Here is an 18,042-nt window from a genome sequence, read left to right on the forward strand (position 1 = left end):
CCAGGTCTCAATGGTACTATCAACATTAAATGTTTTTTTTTTACAATTAGCAAAGCTTAGATAGTTTCCTTTGAGACAAAGTAATTATGGTCTGCAAGTTTAAAATGGTTTAAAAAGTTGATTATAAGTGTACATTTGTACATATTAATTATTTTTAAATGTGTTTAGACATTATAACATATTATATAAGGCATATTTATTTATATGCATTTATACTTATTCATTTATTTATATTAAGTAATTAATTTACTTGCTTAATTGAGTCACATTATGGGTCATGTGACATGACAGTATTTAAGTGATTGTAGTGAGTGAGGTATTTTTTTCTGAAGAAGCTCAGTTTTAATAAAGTGAGTGAAAGCACTAAAAATAGTCTTGAGTTTGGATTCTATTGCTTCCTTTCTTGGTGGATTTACTTTGTTTGAGTTTTGTTCGACTATTTGGTACCTTTCAAAAATGTCTTACTCAAACCAAAGACTGATGCCAAAGCCATGGGCTCAAGTTAAATACTAGAAGGTGCATCATCATCCCCTTTGGCAAGGAAGATGTCCCTGCAATGTACCACATTAACAACATCACCTTGAATATCCAGTCAGTGGAAAGAGATATGGACAGACAGGTTGACAGCAACTTCTCCTTTGACCACCATGTATCCACAGTGGTAAGGAAAGCCTTCTATGTTAAACATCTTATCAATAAGGACACTGCCTCTAGAAAAACAGAGGTTATAACACCCCTGTACTCAATCCTCATCAAACCTATTATATATTACAATGCATCCTTTGGTATGTTCCACACCAGACACCTGCAGCAATTGGAGAGACCTCAGAGGTGCCTTACAAAGAAAATTCAAGGTGTCCATTGCTAATAGACTTAAATCCCTGTCACTAAACTCTATGTCATACAGACTACTCAGGGGTTATCTCTCTCTAGCATATATGGCAACCAGGGATCCCACCATGATGGAAATGCTACACATTAACAACAAAAATGGTACCAGCTGTATCTGCTCCAGAGACCTCAACATGAAAAGCGATATTAACAGAACCTGCTGGAGACATACAGTAGGTTCATCTCCCAGAGTATACCCTTACTTTGGAATAAGCTTCCAATCCAAATAAAGTAGAACCCTTCCCTGACCCTTTTTAAGCAAATCAGGATGACTGGATGGCGAATTGCAAATTTACCTTTGGTGTGTCACCTGCATCCCTTCTTGTCAGAGGCAGCAGGTGTTGAGCCAGGCCTACTTATAGCACTATTACAAGAGGGAAAAACTTGGCTAGGCTTGTAAGGGCCTCAGGGCCATTAGCATAGCAACGTGCTATCATCCTATGATCCTATGATAAGAAGAGCTCTCATCTCTTTAACATTGATGAGCTCCTTCTGTTGATGAGGTGACCAACCCCCCCTGTACCTTTAGGGTCACACAACATCCCATATCTGAAGCATCTCTGAACAATTCTTGAGAGGGAAGAGGGGAATGAAAAGGGCTCTCTGTATTCAGAGACAACTGCTGAATCCACCAGTGAAGCTCCTGTCTGAGACAAGGAAGAAGAGGAACTACGAAATCTAGAGGATGTGCATGTTGAAGCCACACTGACTTCAGAAACCACTGAAACTTCCTCATGTGAAGTTTGGACAGATGGAGCACTGGAATAGTGGATGCCATAAAAGCCAGAGCTCTCAGAAACCCCCTGGTGGTAATGGAAGCCAGGGGAAGAAGAGAGCAAAAGAAAGAAATGAGAGTTAAGGCCTTTGGAAGTGGCAGAGATGCAAGCACTGGCACAGTCTGAATTCTCCAACCTAGAAAAACATGATTCTGAGAAGTTGTTAGAGAAGAGTTTTTAAACTGTATAGTGAACCCCAGGCTCTGAAGAAGGGAAATGGCAAAATGACAATTTTGTAAGAGGATCTCTGGAGAGGATGCTTGAATCAGTAGGCCATCTAAGTAAGAGAATATTTATATCTCTTAAAGCTTGTAAAAAGCAATCACAGGAGCAAGGCATTTGGTGAACACCCTTGGTGCAGTAGACAGGCCAAAGGGCAAAGCAGAGAACTGAAAATGTCAGGAAGCAAAACAGAAACATAAAAACTTCATGAAAAGAGAATGGATCAGAATATGGAGATAAGCATCATTGAAATCCAGAGACACCATATAGGCCTGAGGGAGCAAGACAAAAACAGAATCTGAAGGGACAACATCTGAAAGGAAGGCACTCTTAGAAAGTGAAACAATGAATAAAATCTAGTAAAAATAAAAATAAATAATGGAAACAAACCGAGAACTACAATACCCCTCTTTATTACATAAAATATTGAGCGCTTTTATCCCACAAAAAGGGGACTTCATCAGAATGTAAAAAACTTTTAAAAAGTGTTTAGATGAGAAAGATCTAGATTATGTCTGCAAGTGCCCTCTTTTCTGGAAACTAGAAACAGTCTGGAGTAGAACCCTTTCCCCCTCTGGGACACAGGCACCTCTTGAATAGCACCCTGAGTCAAGAGGTTTTGAAGAATCTCTGGGAAAAAAGGAAGTTGTTCTCGAGGAGGGTGAGGAATGTCCATGAAAGAAGGATAGGAGGTACACACCATGAAGTAGCCCTCACAAATGATTGACAAAACCCAAGCGTCCTGAGTGATCTGAAGCCAAACAGGAAGGGAAAAAGAAAGGCAAAGAGAAAGAGGAATGTTGTTGGGAAGAGACAAATAGTTATACAGCACCTGGTTTGTCTAGAAAAGAAGTTTTTGGAGTCTCTGAAAACTGAGCAGCCTTAGCAGGAGAATCCCATTTACCACTTTTCTTACCTTCAGTAGAAGGGCAGAATTGCCTATGAACAAAGGCAGCATTAGCAGGGTAGTTTCTCTGAAATTTAGGCACAGGAGAAATGAACACATGTTTAAGGCCCTGTAAGGCCTTAACCATATCTTGAAGGGACTTAAACAAACCAGCAACAGGTTCTCCAACAAAATGTTTAGAATCCAGAGGCGCATCCATCAACTTAGCTTTAATATCATCAAGTAGCGGTTGAAGTCTAAACCAAGCATACCTCCTCATCACTGAACCAAAAACAGCAGCCCTAGAAGAGGCAACTGCTTCATCATAACTACATATAATATAATGATGGACAACTTAAGAGAAAGTCCCTATCAAGAAAGAACAGATGTTTTACCCTCAGAGTCTGGAAAATCAGAAATAAATTGACAGGCCTGGGGAAAGAAGAGTCAACACATACCTAGACATATGTGTATGATAAGTAATAACCCTAAAAGCTAAGGTAGCATAAGTGTAAACCTTTTCACTCAGGCTTTCCATAGTTCTGGTGCCTTTGTCATAAGGCAATAATGTGTGTGAAGAAAGCAATTCATATGGCTTATCAGAGGCTACAGACACTACACAGGGGTCAGCAGCAGGCCATTTATATAAAAAGTAACAATTCTCATGCACTTATAAAACGTTTCAATTTCTTGGGAGCAGGGGACAGAGAATCAAGTGCATGAGAGGCCTTGGAAAAAGCAACCAGCAAAGCAGCCAAAACAGGAGGGACAGATGCAGGTTTAGGAGATTCCAACTGCAGCAACTTATACTACCTGTTATGGATATCAGGGACCTGAACACAATCCCACTTAAAAAAATTAATCATCCTAGAGTGTGAGTTTTTGAGAAATTTTCTCAAAAAGAGCATAAAGACTATTAGATTCCTCCTCCTCTGACCCATAGTCCAAAGGGAAGAACATTGGGTGGAATAACTCAGGGAATCATCATCAGAATCCCATTTATCCTCAAAAGAATCTTATTCTCTAGAACTTTTAAGGGGAGCAGGAACTGAAACTCCTTGAAGAGGCTCTAAGGATATTAAAGCAGTAATTAGCCCCAGAGTGAAGGCCTGCCACTCTCTTTGCAGATCCGCAGGAGCAGAATAAACATGTTTAATTTGCTGTTTCTTTTTTAAGCAGATGTCCCCACAAAAAAAACTGAAAAGGTTCAGATACAAAATAACAGTCAAGAACAATAGTAGGAACTTCTTCCCCAACTAAAAACTGAGAAACTCCCCTAGGCCCCTTGGAAAAAAATAACCATGGTTCCCCTGAATGTCCAAGATGAAAGCCTGCAAAGCCTCTTTATGCATGCTGCCAGCTGGATTCACACTGGCCTCCAACATATTTGTGGCAGAGAAATACAACAACACAGCCAGGCAAGCCACTGGGTTTGCAATGACCTTGGGAGAAACTCCTGGCAGAGACTGGACATCATAAGATTCCAGTTGTACCCTTTTCACCCTCTTCTTCCCTAACAGCTGACCATCAGGGCAGGAGATTTGATCCACTGTATCTTTAATGAGAAACTTAAGATGCTGTTTCTCAGGATACAAGGAAAGGAAGAATGTCTATTGCTAAGGGTTTACTGGATGAACACCTAACAAATATGGTCATGAGAAGCTCTTAGGCAAAATAGACACTTATAGTGTTGGTAAAATAAAACATACAATAAAAATTTCAGAGCATTACTAGAAAGGATCACCCAGACTCTGCTACACTTTGATGTGAGGGAAAGGTTAGTTTGCTTTTTATTTGTTATATTACTTTATTGCCTTGGAAGCCGTGGTGGTGCAGTGGTAGCATTGTCGCCTCACAACAAGAGGTTCTCCCATTCGATTCTCGGCTGGAGCGCCTTCTGTGTGGAGTCTGCATGTCTTCCTCACAGTCAAGTGGCGTCCAAAAGACATGTATGAATGGACATGCCTTCGTTGAAGGTTGGGTATCAGGCTGGCACCTCGGCACCATAAAAATCTACTGACAATCATTAGTGGACCAGAGTTCTGCTGTGGCAACCCCTAACCAGGAAAAGCTGAAAGAAGAACAACTTTATTGCCTTATTCTATTTTTTTGAATACTGTGATTTGCTTTATTTACCTTGTGTTTTACTTGTATTCTGCTTTTAACTGCATATTAAAACTTGAAAAGAGACCACAGCTCTGTCTCTTGAGAGTCAGGCAGAATTTTTTTCTCCACCCTCCCACCCAGTTACTGTAGTGTTCTTAAACACCACTGTCTTTCTTGCCTTCCCCTTACGCTAATTTGACCATATATTTAATTTCCTCTCTGTTTTTACTGCCTTGTGTGAGTAAGCACAAAATTATTATTTTGTGAAATCACTCTCCTTCAACTATTTAAATTTATTGGCCATCCTACTGTATTCCATAGTACCAGAATACAAAAGTGACCACCCCTTTCAATCTGTCTTGCTGTTTTAAAAATAGTGACTCTCCACTAAAATGTAACTTTTTTTGACAGGTAAACCTTAAAGGAGTACAATGGGTTTCTATAAAACATTCCTCAACTTCTCAGCCCTTTTGCTCCCTATTTACAGTTCCCTCCATCAAGAAACAACAAAGCACCATTTCAAATATTTATATTTCACTTTACTTCTCTAATCGGAGCCTACCTTAGCATACTATGTAGCTTTTGCTTTCAGATCTATTCTCTCATGAGTTAAGCTTCCTGCAGTCTCCCAAATACTGACATCATCGAGGCCAGGCAGTTCAGGAACTTTTTCTTAGCTGTTCCCTCCCCCAGAGTTACATCACCATGGCCGGCCTCTGATTCCAAGTACAACAATGAAACCCACCCATTATGTGATGTCACCACTACTTTGTCTTTCCCTTACCCTGGAGTGCTTAAAAACAGCTGTAGGAGGTAGGTAAGTTTTTTCTCTGCCTTTGTTTCCAGTACGCTTATTTTTCCTATTGGACCATGTTGTGTGAGTGTCTCTCTCTCTTTTTCTCTCTACACCATATTCTGTCGTGCTTCATACATTGGTGAGTGTGACAATTTTTTTCTAAATGTAAATGGCAAAGTCTGTTATTTCACTCTTTGTGTTGCTTACTATACTGCAGTTCATACGTGCATCCCCAAAACATTAACCATTGACTGTTGGTGAGCCGTTTGCTCAAAATTGCGATGGCTGCATGTGTGGACTTTGCTATTACATTCTGAAGCTCCTTTGCTGCTTTAGTATTTTAAATTGTTATTTTCCTTTGCTGTAGTGTTTGCTGAGCTGGTGCACATGGCTTTCTTGCTATTCTGTGAATTAAAGCAAATAAGGTTGGCAGTCTTTGTTCATATGTACTGCACTAAGAGGCTGAGCATGGATGGATATCAACCATTCTAATCTAACCTTATTCCCAGCCCTTTTACTGTCGTTCATGTCACCCAATTTCTATTTAAGATTCAGTTAACAACTTGCTCCCTTGCACGCTACCACATGTGGTAGTTACGATTGCCATACCAACCTTAGTCTACTGCTGGAACTCTGAATAAAAGTCTTCTAAAACCCTTCATTATTTTACACTTACTCAGCTGTTTAGCTTTGGATTCTGAGCAAAGTCTGCTTGTCTGTGTGTCAGTTGACATCCAAGACAAGTAAGCAGTATGTAAAAAAAAGTCCTGTCTTGCAAATAAGAGGATGTTACAGACAAAAGCATGGTCTGCAGTCTGTGCATTCTCAGAACCAGCTGAGGCAGCACACGTGTGCATGATGCATTCTGGCACCGAGAAACAGGAACTGCTGCTGCAATTCAAAGGGCAACTAGAACTGGCTTATTTGAAAGAAGCAGACTTTCAGGTACTGCTTATTGTGTGTGTGTGTGTGTGTGTGTGTGTGTGTGTGTGTGTGTGTGTGTGTGTGTGTGTGTGTGTGTGTGTGTGTGTGTGTGTGTGCGTGCGTATGTAGGGAGGCTTTCTAGTTCTTTTTATCTTGCTGGGGGCTCTTGGGTCTCTAAATAATGCTCAAGACTTCTGACTAACTTAGCGTTGCTGTAGATACCTCCACGAACCATTTCCTCTGACTTCTGGATGCTGGAGCCTCCTTTTTCACTTCATCCTGGTAATGTTAATATTAATGCTGTTATAGGCTTCTTGATGTTGTTACCTTGTTCTTGTCTCCAGTTTCTCTTAATCCTGTTTAAATATTTTTCCCTTCTAATTGGAATTCTTGGTTCTCTAACATTTTTAATATTAAGGTCAGAGAATCGGTTCATCCCATAGCTTCCATACTTGAGTCCTTTAATCCTACTGCGACTATACTAAAGTCATCACTTCTGCTGTGCCTCTGTTAATATATTAATTGCTAACATGCAGTACATGGACATTTTCTTGCTTATACTAAATTGTTAATTTATATGAGGAGTAGAAAATCATGAGTAAGTCAATAAACCCTTTATTTAATTTGCATTTGTGTGATGAAATTACTTGTTGTTGCTTAGCATGGAGTGTGTAGTCAGAATTGGAGTGTGAAATGTATAACTGAAACTGGTGTGAACAATGATGGCACAAGCAAACATAACTAGCATCAAGTATGGCCAAGAGTGTGAACTGGCTTTCCTGGATGGACTACAGTGGTGTCATACCAATGTTTATAACAATACTTCAAATACAGACTAGCAGTATGTCTGTTAGCCATAAAAACCTTGTTTGTGGAAGAATTGTCTAAGAAAATATGCTTATACTAGGAAAAAGAAAAAACATGGAGTAAAATAGTACAAAAGTGTTTTATTGCTGTAGTTTAATTTTGGTGTGGTCCATCTGGCAGCGATTGATTATGGCTATGATATTATGGGATGGGGGAAGTGTTGCAAGCCTGAAAAACTTTTACCAGCTGAACCATTCTAAAGTCTCTTAGCTTTAGCAGTATTGTGGATAGAAGATGGACTTGCTTTTCCATATCTATCACTATGGTAGGTACATGTCTATTATTTTACCCTTTTTACATGCAGATGCTCACCCACCTCCCTTCCTATGTGCATTCTATTTTCCTTCCTTCAACTAATTTCAATATTAATCCATACAAATACCAGCTTTGTTTCTCCACCCAGTGTTTTTGTTTCAAAAATTTGTCTAAGTAAAAACTATGCTCCTTAACTTGCTAATATTTAAATATGTCCTATACCTGTCACCCTCCTATCAATCCTTAAGTCATATGACTGTCCCACAATTGTTGTAGTTACACCATTACTTAACAACTGCTCTTTTCTATATTGTCTGTGTATTTACACATCACTTTCTTTCACTGCAATTGCTATGTACAATATATACTCAGATTTAATAACAACTGTGTTTAAACAATAAATTGTAAAGTAGCTATCAGCTCTGTACTAAATAAAAAGACTTTTGGCTTTTCCTAGTTAGGTTCATAGGTTCATAGGGTCATACTAGGCTATCTGCCCTAAGGCATTTATAAGCCTAGCCCAAAGTTTTGTGGCTTAAGCCACCCCTTATGTTAAAAAAGATATACTGTGCCACCCCTTATGTTAAAAAAGATATACTGTGCCTATTAGTTTGTTGTGCCTCTGTCCAGCAGTGACACAGAGATGACTCCCGGGGCAAACTTACGATCTCCCATCCACCGGTCAAGACCTCTCTTGAACAGAGCCAGCGAGGTGCTCTGTCTCACGTGGACCGGGATTTTATTCCACAGCATAGGGAGTCTCTGGGTGATAAATCTATCCCTCCAGCACGTCCTATTTATATCCGTGTTAAGGTTTAAGTCGCTTGCTCTAGTGGTTCTGGTGGATTTGGATTTTTTGAGATGGAGCATGTCCATTAATTCCGGGTTGGACATGGCCTTGTATGTCAGGCACAGGTCACCTCTGAGCAGACGGTATGTGACTGAATAGAGCTGGAGTTTCTTCAGTCTGGCAGCATATGACATATTTTGGAGTCCCTTTATCCTTTTGGTGAGGAACTTTTGGGGTCTCTCCAATTGCTGCAGGTGTCAGGTGAGATACATCCCGAATGGGGCGTTGTACTCAATCATTGGTCTGATAAGTGAAGAGTACAGGGAAACAATGACCTCACTTGATCTGGATGCGAATCCCTTCATGATCAGGTGGGCAATGTAGAAGGTCTTCCTAACCACCTTAGCAACGTGAGTGTCAAAAGAAAGGCCACTGTCAACCTGGGTCCCCAGGTCCCTGATAACCTCTTCTGTGCTTAGTGGATTGCCACCTATATGGTAGCTTGGGGTTACCTTGTTCTTTCCGAAGGGTATGACTATACATTTTTTAGCGTTTAATTTCAAGCCATGGATCTGGCACCAGCTATCCATTTCCATGAGACCCCTCTGAAGGATATCTGTGTCCAATGTACTTTCCACTATGGCGCCCAGTTTGCAGTCGTCTGCAAACTTTGTCAGCCATAGTCCTCCTATGTTTGCCTGTACTTCTGAGAAGTAGATGCCGAACAATAGGGGGCCAAGGACTGAGCCCTATGGGACACCACTTGTGACCGGCTTGGAGTCTGACATGTCTCCAGCAACTCTAACCCTGTGGGTTCTGTCCTTTAGCCAGTTTGCAACCCATCTTGTGACATATGGGTTTACATTTAAGCTGGTAAGTTTCTCTATAATACCCGAGTGGGGTATTGTGTCAAAGGCTTTAGCAAGGTCAAGGTAGGCTGTATGGACTGCCTTTCCCTCATCAATGGCCTTGGTGACTGTTTTGAAGAAGTCAACCAAGTTCAAAAGGCATGATCTGCCCTTGACAAAGCCAAACTGGGTGGGATCCAGTGTCTGCAAGTCCCCTATGTCTTTATTTATGAGTTCCATTATGATCCTCTCCATGGCTTTGCAGACCAGGCTTGTCAAGCTTATGGGGCGGTAATTACCAGGGTCCGTAGAGGCACCGTCTTTGTGAAGTGGGACCACAGTTGCAGTACACCACTCCTTGGGCACGTATCCTGTGGCAAGGCTAAGATTAAACAGCTGCCTTATATGCGGTTTTAGTTCCTCATTAAGTTCGTTTAGCACACAGCCGGGGACACCATCCGGTCCCATTGATGCTGTGTTTTTAGCTTTAGAGAGAGCAGCTTTCACCTGCGCATTTGAGATGTCTGGGAGGCTACACTCCTCTGGGATAGTTATCTCTCCTTTTGGGGGGGAGAGGGTGGTGAAGTTTGCACTGAACCTGTCTGCCAGTATGTTGGCAATGTCTGTGGGTTCAGTGATTTTTGTATCATTTTGGACTAATTCTGAGCATATCTGGGAGTTTCCACCCAGGTTTCTAACATAGCTGAAGAAGGCCTTATGATCATCCTTTGAGTCTATGGCAATCTTTTTCTCAAAGTTGGCCTTCGATGATTTTATGAGTGCTCGTATTTTTTTACTAATGATGATCAAGGGTGTCTTCCCTTTTATGCATTTTGCTCTATCATGTAATAGCTTTCTCCTCTTATTGTAAAGTTTATTTATGGCTGTGGTCCACCAGACTGGACGTTTTCCCTTTGTGGAAAGAGTCTTGGTCTTATTAGGGATTGCCTGATCCATGCAGTCCTGGAGGTGATGGTAGAAGGCATTTGTAAGGGCTTCCGCAGCTTGGGCTGTGGTTTCCACTGGTTCGAGGGCCTTGAAGGATACCACACCAGTCTTGAGTAGTGTGAAGTTTGCTTTAGAGAAGTTCTTCACTGTGGTCTTTTTTCTTTGGGGTGGGGGCGGGATGTGGATTTCCAGTGAGATTAGTTTATGATCTGATCTCACCAATGAGGGATATACTTCCGGTGTGGAGCATTTTGTCCCCATGTTTGTGATGATGAGGTCTAGTATATTTTCTCCTCTTGTGGGAATGGTGACTAGTTGTTCCAAGGCATTTGAATTTATGAACTCCAGGAACCTTTGGGCTAGAAGGTTTGGGCTTGAGTAATGTTCCCAGTCTATATTCGGGTAGTTGAAGTCTCCCAATATGATGGTGTTTGGAGATACATTTATACCCTCCAATGTCCTCAGGAAAGCTGTGTGGAGTTTATGAGTTTGAGAGGGTGGCGTGTAGCATGCTACAACTTGTAGAGTAGTTTTGCCTATGGTTAATTGCACCAGGATGGTTTCCGATGCTTCGTGCATTGTCACCAACCTGGAGGTGTGGGTATCCTTGATGAAGATGGATACACCCCCTCCTTTTGTGGTGTGGTCTGGGTTTTGGGGCCGGAACGCATGATATGAGGTAAAACCTGATAGTGCCGGGGTGCTCTCAGGAGCCTTGAACCAGGTCTCAGTCACAGCACAGACATCGATGTTCTCCATACTGAGAAGGGCCTCGAGTGCATGCATTTTGAGGTTTAGACTTCTGGCATTGAGCAGCATTACCCTTAGTTTCTTCCCATTTTTGTTTTCTAGGGTGGTAGGTTTAGAATTTGAGCCTTGCCTAAAAAAGGCACTATGGGGGTGGCAAGAGCCTTAGCCAATATCCGGAATCTCAGGGGTGACAGGTGCAAGCCGTCCCTTGCGAAGCAGCGTGGCTTGTCAAGCATGTCATCCCAGGCAGACAGATATTGGATCCCCTTTGAATGCCACCAGAAATTAAGCCAATTGTTAAAGCTGATCATCTTGTCTCTATATTGTGGCATCATTCTTGGTGAAGGAAGGATACTGCTCAGGGTCAGGGTCATACCTGCCTGGGCTACATGATCAGAGAGCTCCTCTATGTCTCTTTTCATGTAGTCCAGGGAGGTACGTCTCAGGTCATTCACACCAGCATGGACAATGACAGTGTCATATTTGTACTTGCTGTGGAGTGACCCGAGTGCGTGTGTTATGTGGCGGATTCTAGCGCCCGATAGGCAGCTTACTGTGACCTTCTCCTTATTCAGCCTGGTGAGTGGGACGTCAGTGTGTCTGACTATGGAGTCACGTATGACAAGTATGTTTGGTGTTGTATTTGGCCTTAAGGGCTGTGACTGCTTTACACACTGTTTTTGTGGTTTATGTGTTGCCTGCGGTGTGTCATGAGGTGGTAGTTGCTTGGGTGTCTGCTTTGGAGGCCTCTGCTGTTTAGATAGATTTTTACTCAGTGCCTCCGAATATGTCTTTGTGTGTTTATGTGTTTGATTCGTTGTTGTAATAGCTCTATGTGAGACTGGTTTTGTGGTGTGTGTAGTTGTCTTCTCCTCCTGTCTGGTCTTGCCAGTCCTGAGTTGAGAGAGCTCAGCCTCCAGTTTGGCTACATAGCTGCATCTCTTGCAAGTATTTGTGTTATGTGGGAGGAGGAGAGGGTTGTCTGTGTACATAAGGCAATTGTAACATTGCCTCAATATTCCCAGATTCACCAACTGGACAGGAGAGGACGCCAGCATCTGGCCCTTCGACATGCTAGAAAAGTTAAGAAGTTTGGGGTGTAACTGAATAAGAGTGGACTTAGTAAGGAATTGGGTATTCCTGGGGGGGTTTCGCTAGTGCGGGACTTTGTTAAAATAGAAGTGCTTAACCTGAAAAGAAGATGCTTTTAAGACAAGTGCTGAGCTTTTTTTGATGTTCCCCTATGATATTAGGGGTCGCCACAGCGGAACTCCGGTCCGCTCATGATTGGCAGTAGATTTTTACAGTGCCGAGTTGCCAGCCCAATGCCCAACCTTCAAAGAAGGCACACCCATTCACGCTCGCACCTACCTGCTTGTCTTTAACATCACTCGACTGTGGGGAGGACATGCAGACTCCAAACAGAAGGTGCTCCAGCCAAGAATCGAATGAGAGAACCTCTCGCTGTGAGGCGACAACGCTAACCGCTGCACTACCGTGGCTCATCTCTGTACTAAATAATATATTTAATTGCCACTGTATTACTAAAGGCCACTAGAACTACCTGGAAGTAGGTCCTAATGGAATGGAATGGGCGTTCACTAGCTTGTAAAATCCTTAGTGTGCTCTTTGCACTTACTGACAATGCCTGTAGTTGTGGTCAGCAAGAAAAGCTTGTCCAGTACTCCTTGAGTCACCATATGGTTTGCTAGGACTTCTTTGAGATCATCTGAAAGTCAGTGACCATGGCTTTCTCATACTCTGCCCATGCCTAAGGTTTCCTTTAGATTCCACTGCAGTGGTTGCCTTCCTGGTCTATTGATTCCCATTCTTCTTATCTGTAAATGTCTGTTAGCATGGCAAGGAAGACCTGTTCCCTTAAATAGATTTTTGCTTCTTATTTTTGGTTTGCTCCTCATAAAAATTGTGGTTTTCTGGCAAATAATTTAAGAATGAAATCACTAAATAATGACAGACATTGAGTTTCAGACTTTATAACCTTCAGAAAAATGCATGCTAAAGCAAGACCTGCTATTCTAGCAACTGTCTAAGTTTATACAAGAGCAATTTTTACTACTGTTTGTATGTTCCCACAATATATTTGGCCTTGTCCAGATTTCCTGCATTAAGAGGTTGAGAGGTACTTGCAAATCACTTTATATAATTAGGAATATCCTAACCTCTCAACTGTCCCCATTTTAGGCTCAAAATGTAGCTCTCCCCCTAGCAATCCCACTGCAAAATGTCGTGCAGGGTTTACAATTATAAATAACTGTAATGATCATAGTTATAGATACATTTTATTTCAGAAATGCATGTAGATTGTTATTTTGTCAGCTGCTCAAGTTAACAGTACTAATATTGTGTCTCTTCTTTGACAAGCTCCCAGCTGTATTGTGTGGCAGTTTTATATTTTTGCATCACATTTTTGGACCATTTTTCATAAAATTCTGTTTTTCTGGCAAATTTTTACAGATTGATATTACAAAATAATGACAGACATTTGAGTTTTAGATTTCATACCCTTCAGGCAATTCATACTAATGCAAGACCTACTACTATTCTATTTATCTTTCTAAGAGCAATATTTAAAAATGTTCCTTATTTTTGGGCCTTTGTCCCCCTTCTATGTATGACTTTGTCCAGATGTTTTGCTCTGAGGTTGAGAAGTATGACACATGTGCCAGAGCCATCACTGTCAGACAGAGAAATTTCAAATTGTGACATAGTTGTTGCACCCCACTCCCCCATGTAGTGACTCTGTATGTGTCCAAGCAAGGAAAGGAGCAGGTATGCAGTGCAAGTGTGCAGAGTATCCCCTCATCCAAGGTAGACACAAGTACTACAGTGGCTTTTCATATGTCCTTGATTTTGCAGAATGTTCTGGTTTTCTGTCATATTTTTATACCGTTGATTTATGCTTGTTATTATTCAAAAAATGCATGTTGTTGCAGTGCCCTGTAGCTCTGTGTTAAAAGCAAAGCTTTAATGATCATCAGGTAAGCTTATCTGAGATTGTAAGAAGTAAGTAAGCTTTAATAAGCATAGTGTTAAAGAATTACCAACATTGGAAGCCTTCTTGTTGCCATGCAGAGAATATTTACATGGGTATCGGAATGCATATGACAGTATTTGTAATACAGGACAGGATTTCAGCATTTTCAGAAGCTCATTACATATGTTGGAGACTTGCAGTCATCTTTGCAGGCTTTACCCGTAAACTAAACAGAATGCCACTGTATCATGTGTGGTCCATAACCTGTGCAGTAATCCTTTAAGCAATTTATCTTGAGCTGTTTCTTGTTTGCTGTTCATTTTTTACTTTGATTATGTTTTCCCCATGAAACAAGTAGATAGTTGTTGTCAGGCAGCAGGTCTTTTTTTGGATAAGAAACATTTGTACAAGTGGGGGTATCACAGAAATCGTTACTTTCATCATGTTACTTGGTCTTTATATCTATTATTTTATACTCACTGTATAAGAAAGGAAACACTATGTGTTTCTCAAAATGTATGAGTGTATGCCTCTGCTTCCGTGGTTGACAGCAATAGTGTTTCTGTGTTTGTGTGCAGAACAGTAAACTAAAAACCAATGCAACGTGTGCTCTGATTTTCTTTAAAAGTAACTTGCTGATATGTTCCTGACATAGGATTTTGTCTGTAAGGAGACAGTGTCTTGATGCCATGTGTCTCATTAGTTTGGTTCATGTACTAGTTGGTTACCACATGCAACGATTTTTAATCTTTCCTACTTTTCATTGTGGGCCAGAGTTTTCTATGACAGGGTAGCCGCTCATTTTAAGGTTTTCCAAGTGGTAAAAGTTTTTATTGGAAGAACGCAGTATGGTAGCACATATGTGCCATTCATTTTTTTTATATCTATGTTGTATTAGGACTGGTTCATTCACTGGGTGGCAGAATAGGGTTCTGCACCAGAGCTGGTAGGCTTTTATATACGTATGTCATGCCTAATAGGTACAGGATAGTGCTTTTTGCTTTCAGTTATATTAATTGCAGAAACATGAGAAATATGCCATTTTACTGGCTTGTTATGGTTTTCTACATCTGTATCCATTGATCAGATTTGCAGCATTTTCTGTGCCAGCTGTTTGACAGATATGCACCTAATTTCATAATCCCATGACTGGTTTGCTGCACTCGTTCAGTCTCTGCCTTTTTTATGGGAGTGAAAAAAGTTTTATTTCTGGTTGTGGTAAAATCTTGTATTCAGTTTACTGACACATGTCATTTTCCATGTGTATGAAAATCTGCAGGTTGTGGGGAAGAGACTAAGGCAGTTCATGTGTACACTAAAATATTTCTAGTATGTATGTACCTAATTAAAAGTCTTCTCATATTTTATCTTTAGTGTATGTGCTTCAACTTTGGTTACATAGTAAATACACTTTAGAAGAATGACAGTATTTTGTGAGGAGGGATGGCAGTCCAAGCCAGTAGTGCATTGTTGCTGCATTATCAACTTTGTCTTGTCACAGCTACACTCTTCAAACAAATGTGTAGGCTGCATATGAGAAGAGATAAAACGAAGGAAATTGGGGGGGGGGGGGATCAGCCTGGACATCCTTGTATCATCAGTGTGCAGCTTGTTTGGGACAGAAAATACTGTTAATTGCGTGAATGGAAATGCTTGGAAAACAATATTAGATCTGTAGGTAAGAATTTGGGCTTGTAGGTCCTGCTTTCTTTGTGGAGATGAACTGGTAACAATTAGATAGCTTCTGCTATTTTTTCAGTAGCAGATTTAGTCTAGAATGACTTGTTTTTAAGTGAAATTACAGAATTAAAGTTGCCCTTCTTATAATATTACTGCAGTGGGAAATCCTTGGTGCATAATGTTTTTTCCTGCTTACTATTACAGATATGTGGTCTCTTTAAGTAACTCTATTTTTACGCATGTTGTTAGAAATTAATTTGTTTGTGTGTTGGATTAAGTATTTGAGCTGTTAATTATCTGCTTGCTTTCTATAGTCATTAGTTTTGATTTCCTCAGCCTCCATTTGCCACTGTGTTAACCAGATGATGCCCTGGGACAGTTGCGAAATTGAGCTAGCCTCCTCAATGGTTTTTCAGGACCTTATGCCTAGTATCACAGTATGTACAGTATATTTTAAAACAGGTGGACTTGTACATTCTTAATCCTTACTCACAGAAGTAAAATTTCATAGATGCCTTTTCAAAACTTTATTTATCCAGTAGTTTCAGTCTGTCATACTTGTAACCTTTTCTGAATTTGTTTTGTATATGGTGTGTAGAGTGCTGTGTAATAGCTCCACAATGAAGTTCTGAAGTGTCTTTTATCAGGCTTGTAATACTGGAAGCAAAATGTATGGCTTTCTGGAGGACAAATTTGAGCATATGTTTGGTATTCTAATAACATTTGTATATAGTTGGACAATGTGGTATCAGCATTTCCATTTTAATTTATTATGCCTGGCTCTGTATAAATGTGTGTGTGTGTGTGTGTGTGTGTGTGTGTGTGTGTGTGTGTGTGTGTGTGTGTGTGTGTGTGTGTGTGTGTGTGTGTGTTTGTGTGTGTATCAGCAAATCCCTCTTGCCCAGATTCAGTGGACTACACCACATGAGCTGTCACTGGGTGTTGCTCAAGTGGTAAGCTAAGCACCCCTACCGTCCCTTGGGCAGGTGAGCTGAATGCTGTTCACTATCATCCTCCCACCCTGCTCCCTCTAACTCCTGTGCCTGGTAAAAGAATATGGGTGATGTAGTCACAATTAGCCATTTATCCCTCTGCCCAATGGGACGGAATTTTTTTTTCACTGATTGTTAATATCTAGAACATTAATGTTTTTTTCCAAGTGTTTAACTTTAGCTGTATTTAGCTGTATTTATTTGTGTAGCTTATGTTTCTTTAGCCGTGCTTATCTCTGTTTTGCAGTGCCTCATCGTTGCACTGCTTGTATTCTTAACATGAATTGTTTTTTGATCCTCATAGGTAAGTACTAAGCTGGCTGCCCATGTGGGCCTTTTTGTGCTTGAAATAACCTATCCCATTTGGCTACAGAATGGCCTTACTCGTCCCATGGCCGATAATTATATATTACACATAAGAATGACTTGATCATACCGTAGATAATTTGAGGGGACCCGTGCATGGGATAAAGCTTTTATGAACTGCATCTTTCCTTTAAAGGTACAGGAGGAAGTCCTAGAGTAAGCTTTCTGTTTCCTCATCCATAGATCCGAGTTATGCTTGATAGTGGACAGTGATGTGGATGGTGAGTCAGTTCCACAGTAGTGGTATCCTCTACAAAATATAGCAGTCTATCCCAACTACTGTTTTGATGTTGCAGAAGAGGTTTAGATTGCTAGACTCAGTATTTCTGATGCCATTTGACTTGCTGATGTGCAGCAAATCCATCAGTAATGGGTCAGAGGATGCTGTGTATACCAGATACAGGTCACTTAACAGTCTGTCGGATACCTACTGTAGTGACAGGGCTTTGAGTTGGTTGATGTGGGACATCTACCTTGGGTCTTGCATTTAAGTAAGGTATTTCTGTGGATGTTTCAATTATTACATGTATCTAGACAGATACATGCCAAAGGTGAGTATTACATTAAACGACTGGCCTAATGATGGCTGAGTAGAGGGGGACACTGAGAACCCTAGATCTTGACACAGTCCCTTTGTTTAACTGTTGTGCAGTATAGACAGGCTTTCTTACAATAGACACACATTGATCAAAAGTTAGGCCACTGTCCACATAGGCTCCCAAATCCCAAACAACTAGGTCAACTTTTAAGAGTGTAATGTAGTTCCCTGGGGTAGATGACCTCCAAAATGATACAATAATACATTTTTTGGTATTAGTTTTAGACCATGATTTTGACACCTGTTATTTAAGACCCTTCTTGCAGGATGCCAAACCTTGAAGTATGGCTAAGTCACTTGAGGATTCATTGACTGTTGCTAGCTTGCAGTCACCAACAGATATAGTCAACAG

The 18,042-nt window shown here is 40.8% G+C and overlaps 1 protein-coding gene across 2 annotated transcripts in view; it reads left to right on the forward strand.

The window, feature by feature from the left end:
- The first annotated feature begins 5,730 nt into the window (after nt 1–5,730).
- LOC122795919 (procathepsin L-like) overlaps nt 5,731–18,042 on the forward strand; it is a 449,353-nt gene continuing 437,041 nt past the window's right edge. The window contains exon 1 of one of the 2 annotated variants that reach the window (XM_044064400.1): nt 5,731–5,816. In XM_044064400.1, coding sequence (XP_043920335.1) covers nt 5,752–5,816 — 65 coding nt within the window. In that variant the 5' untranslated portion in view covers nt 5,731–5,751. The remainder of the gene's footprint in view (nt 5,817–18,042) is intronic. The other variant, XM_044064402.1, reaches the window with a different exon arrangement.

Source organism: Protopterus annectens, chromosome 2.part2 (assembly GCF_019279795.1).
Source record: "Protopterus annectens isolate FY-2018-M chromosome 2.part2, PAN1.0, whole genome shotgun sequence".
Lineage (NCBI taxonomy): Eukaryota > Metazoa > Chordata > Ceratodontiformes > Protopteridae > Protopterus > Protopterus annectens.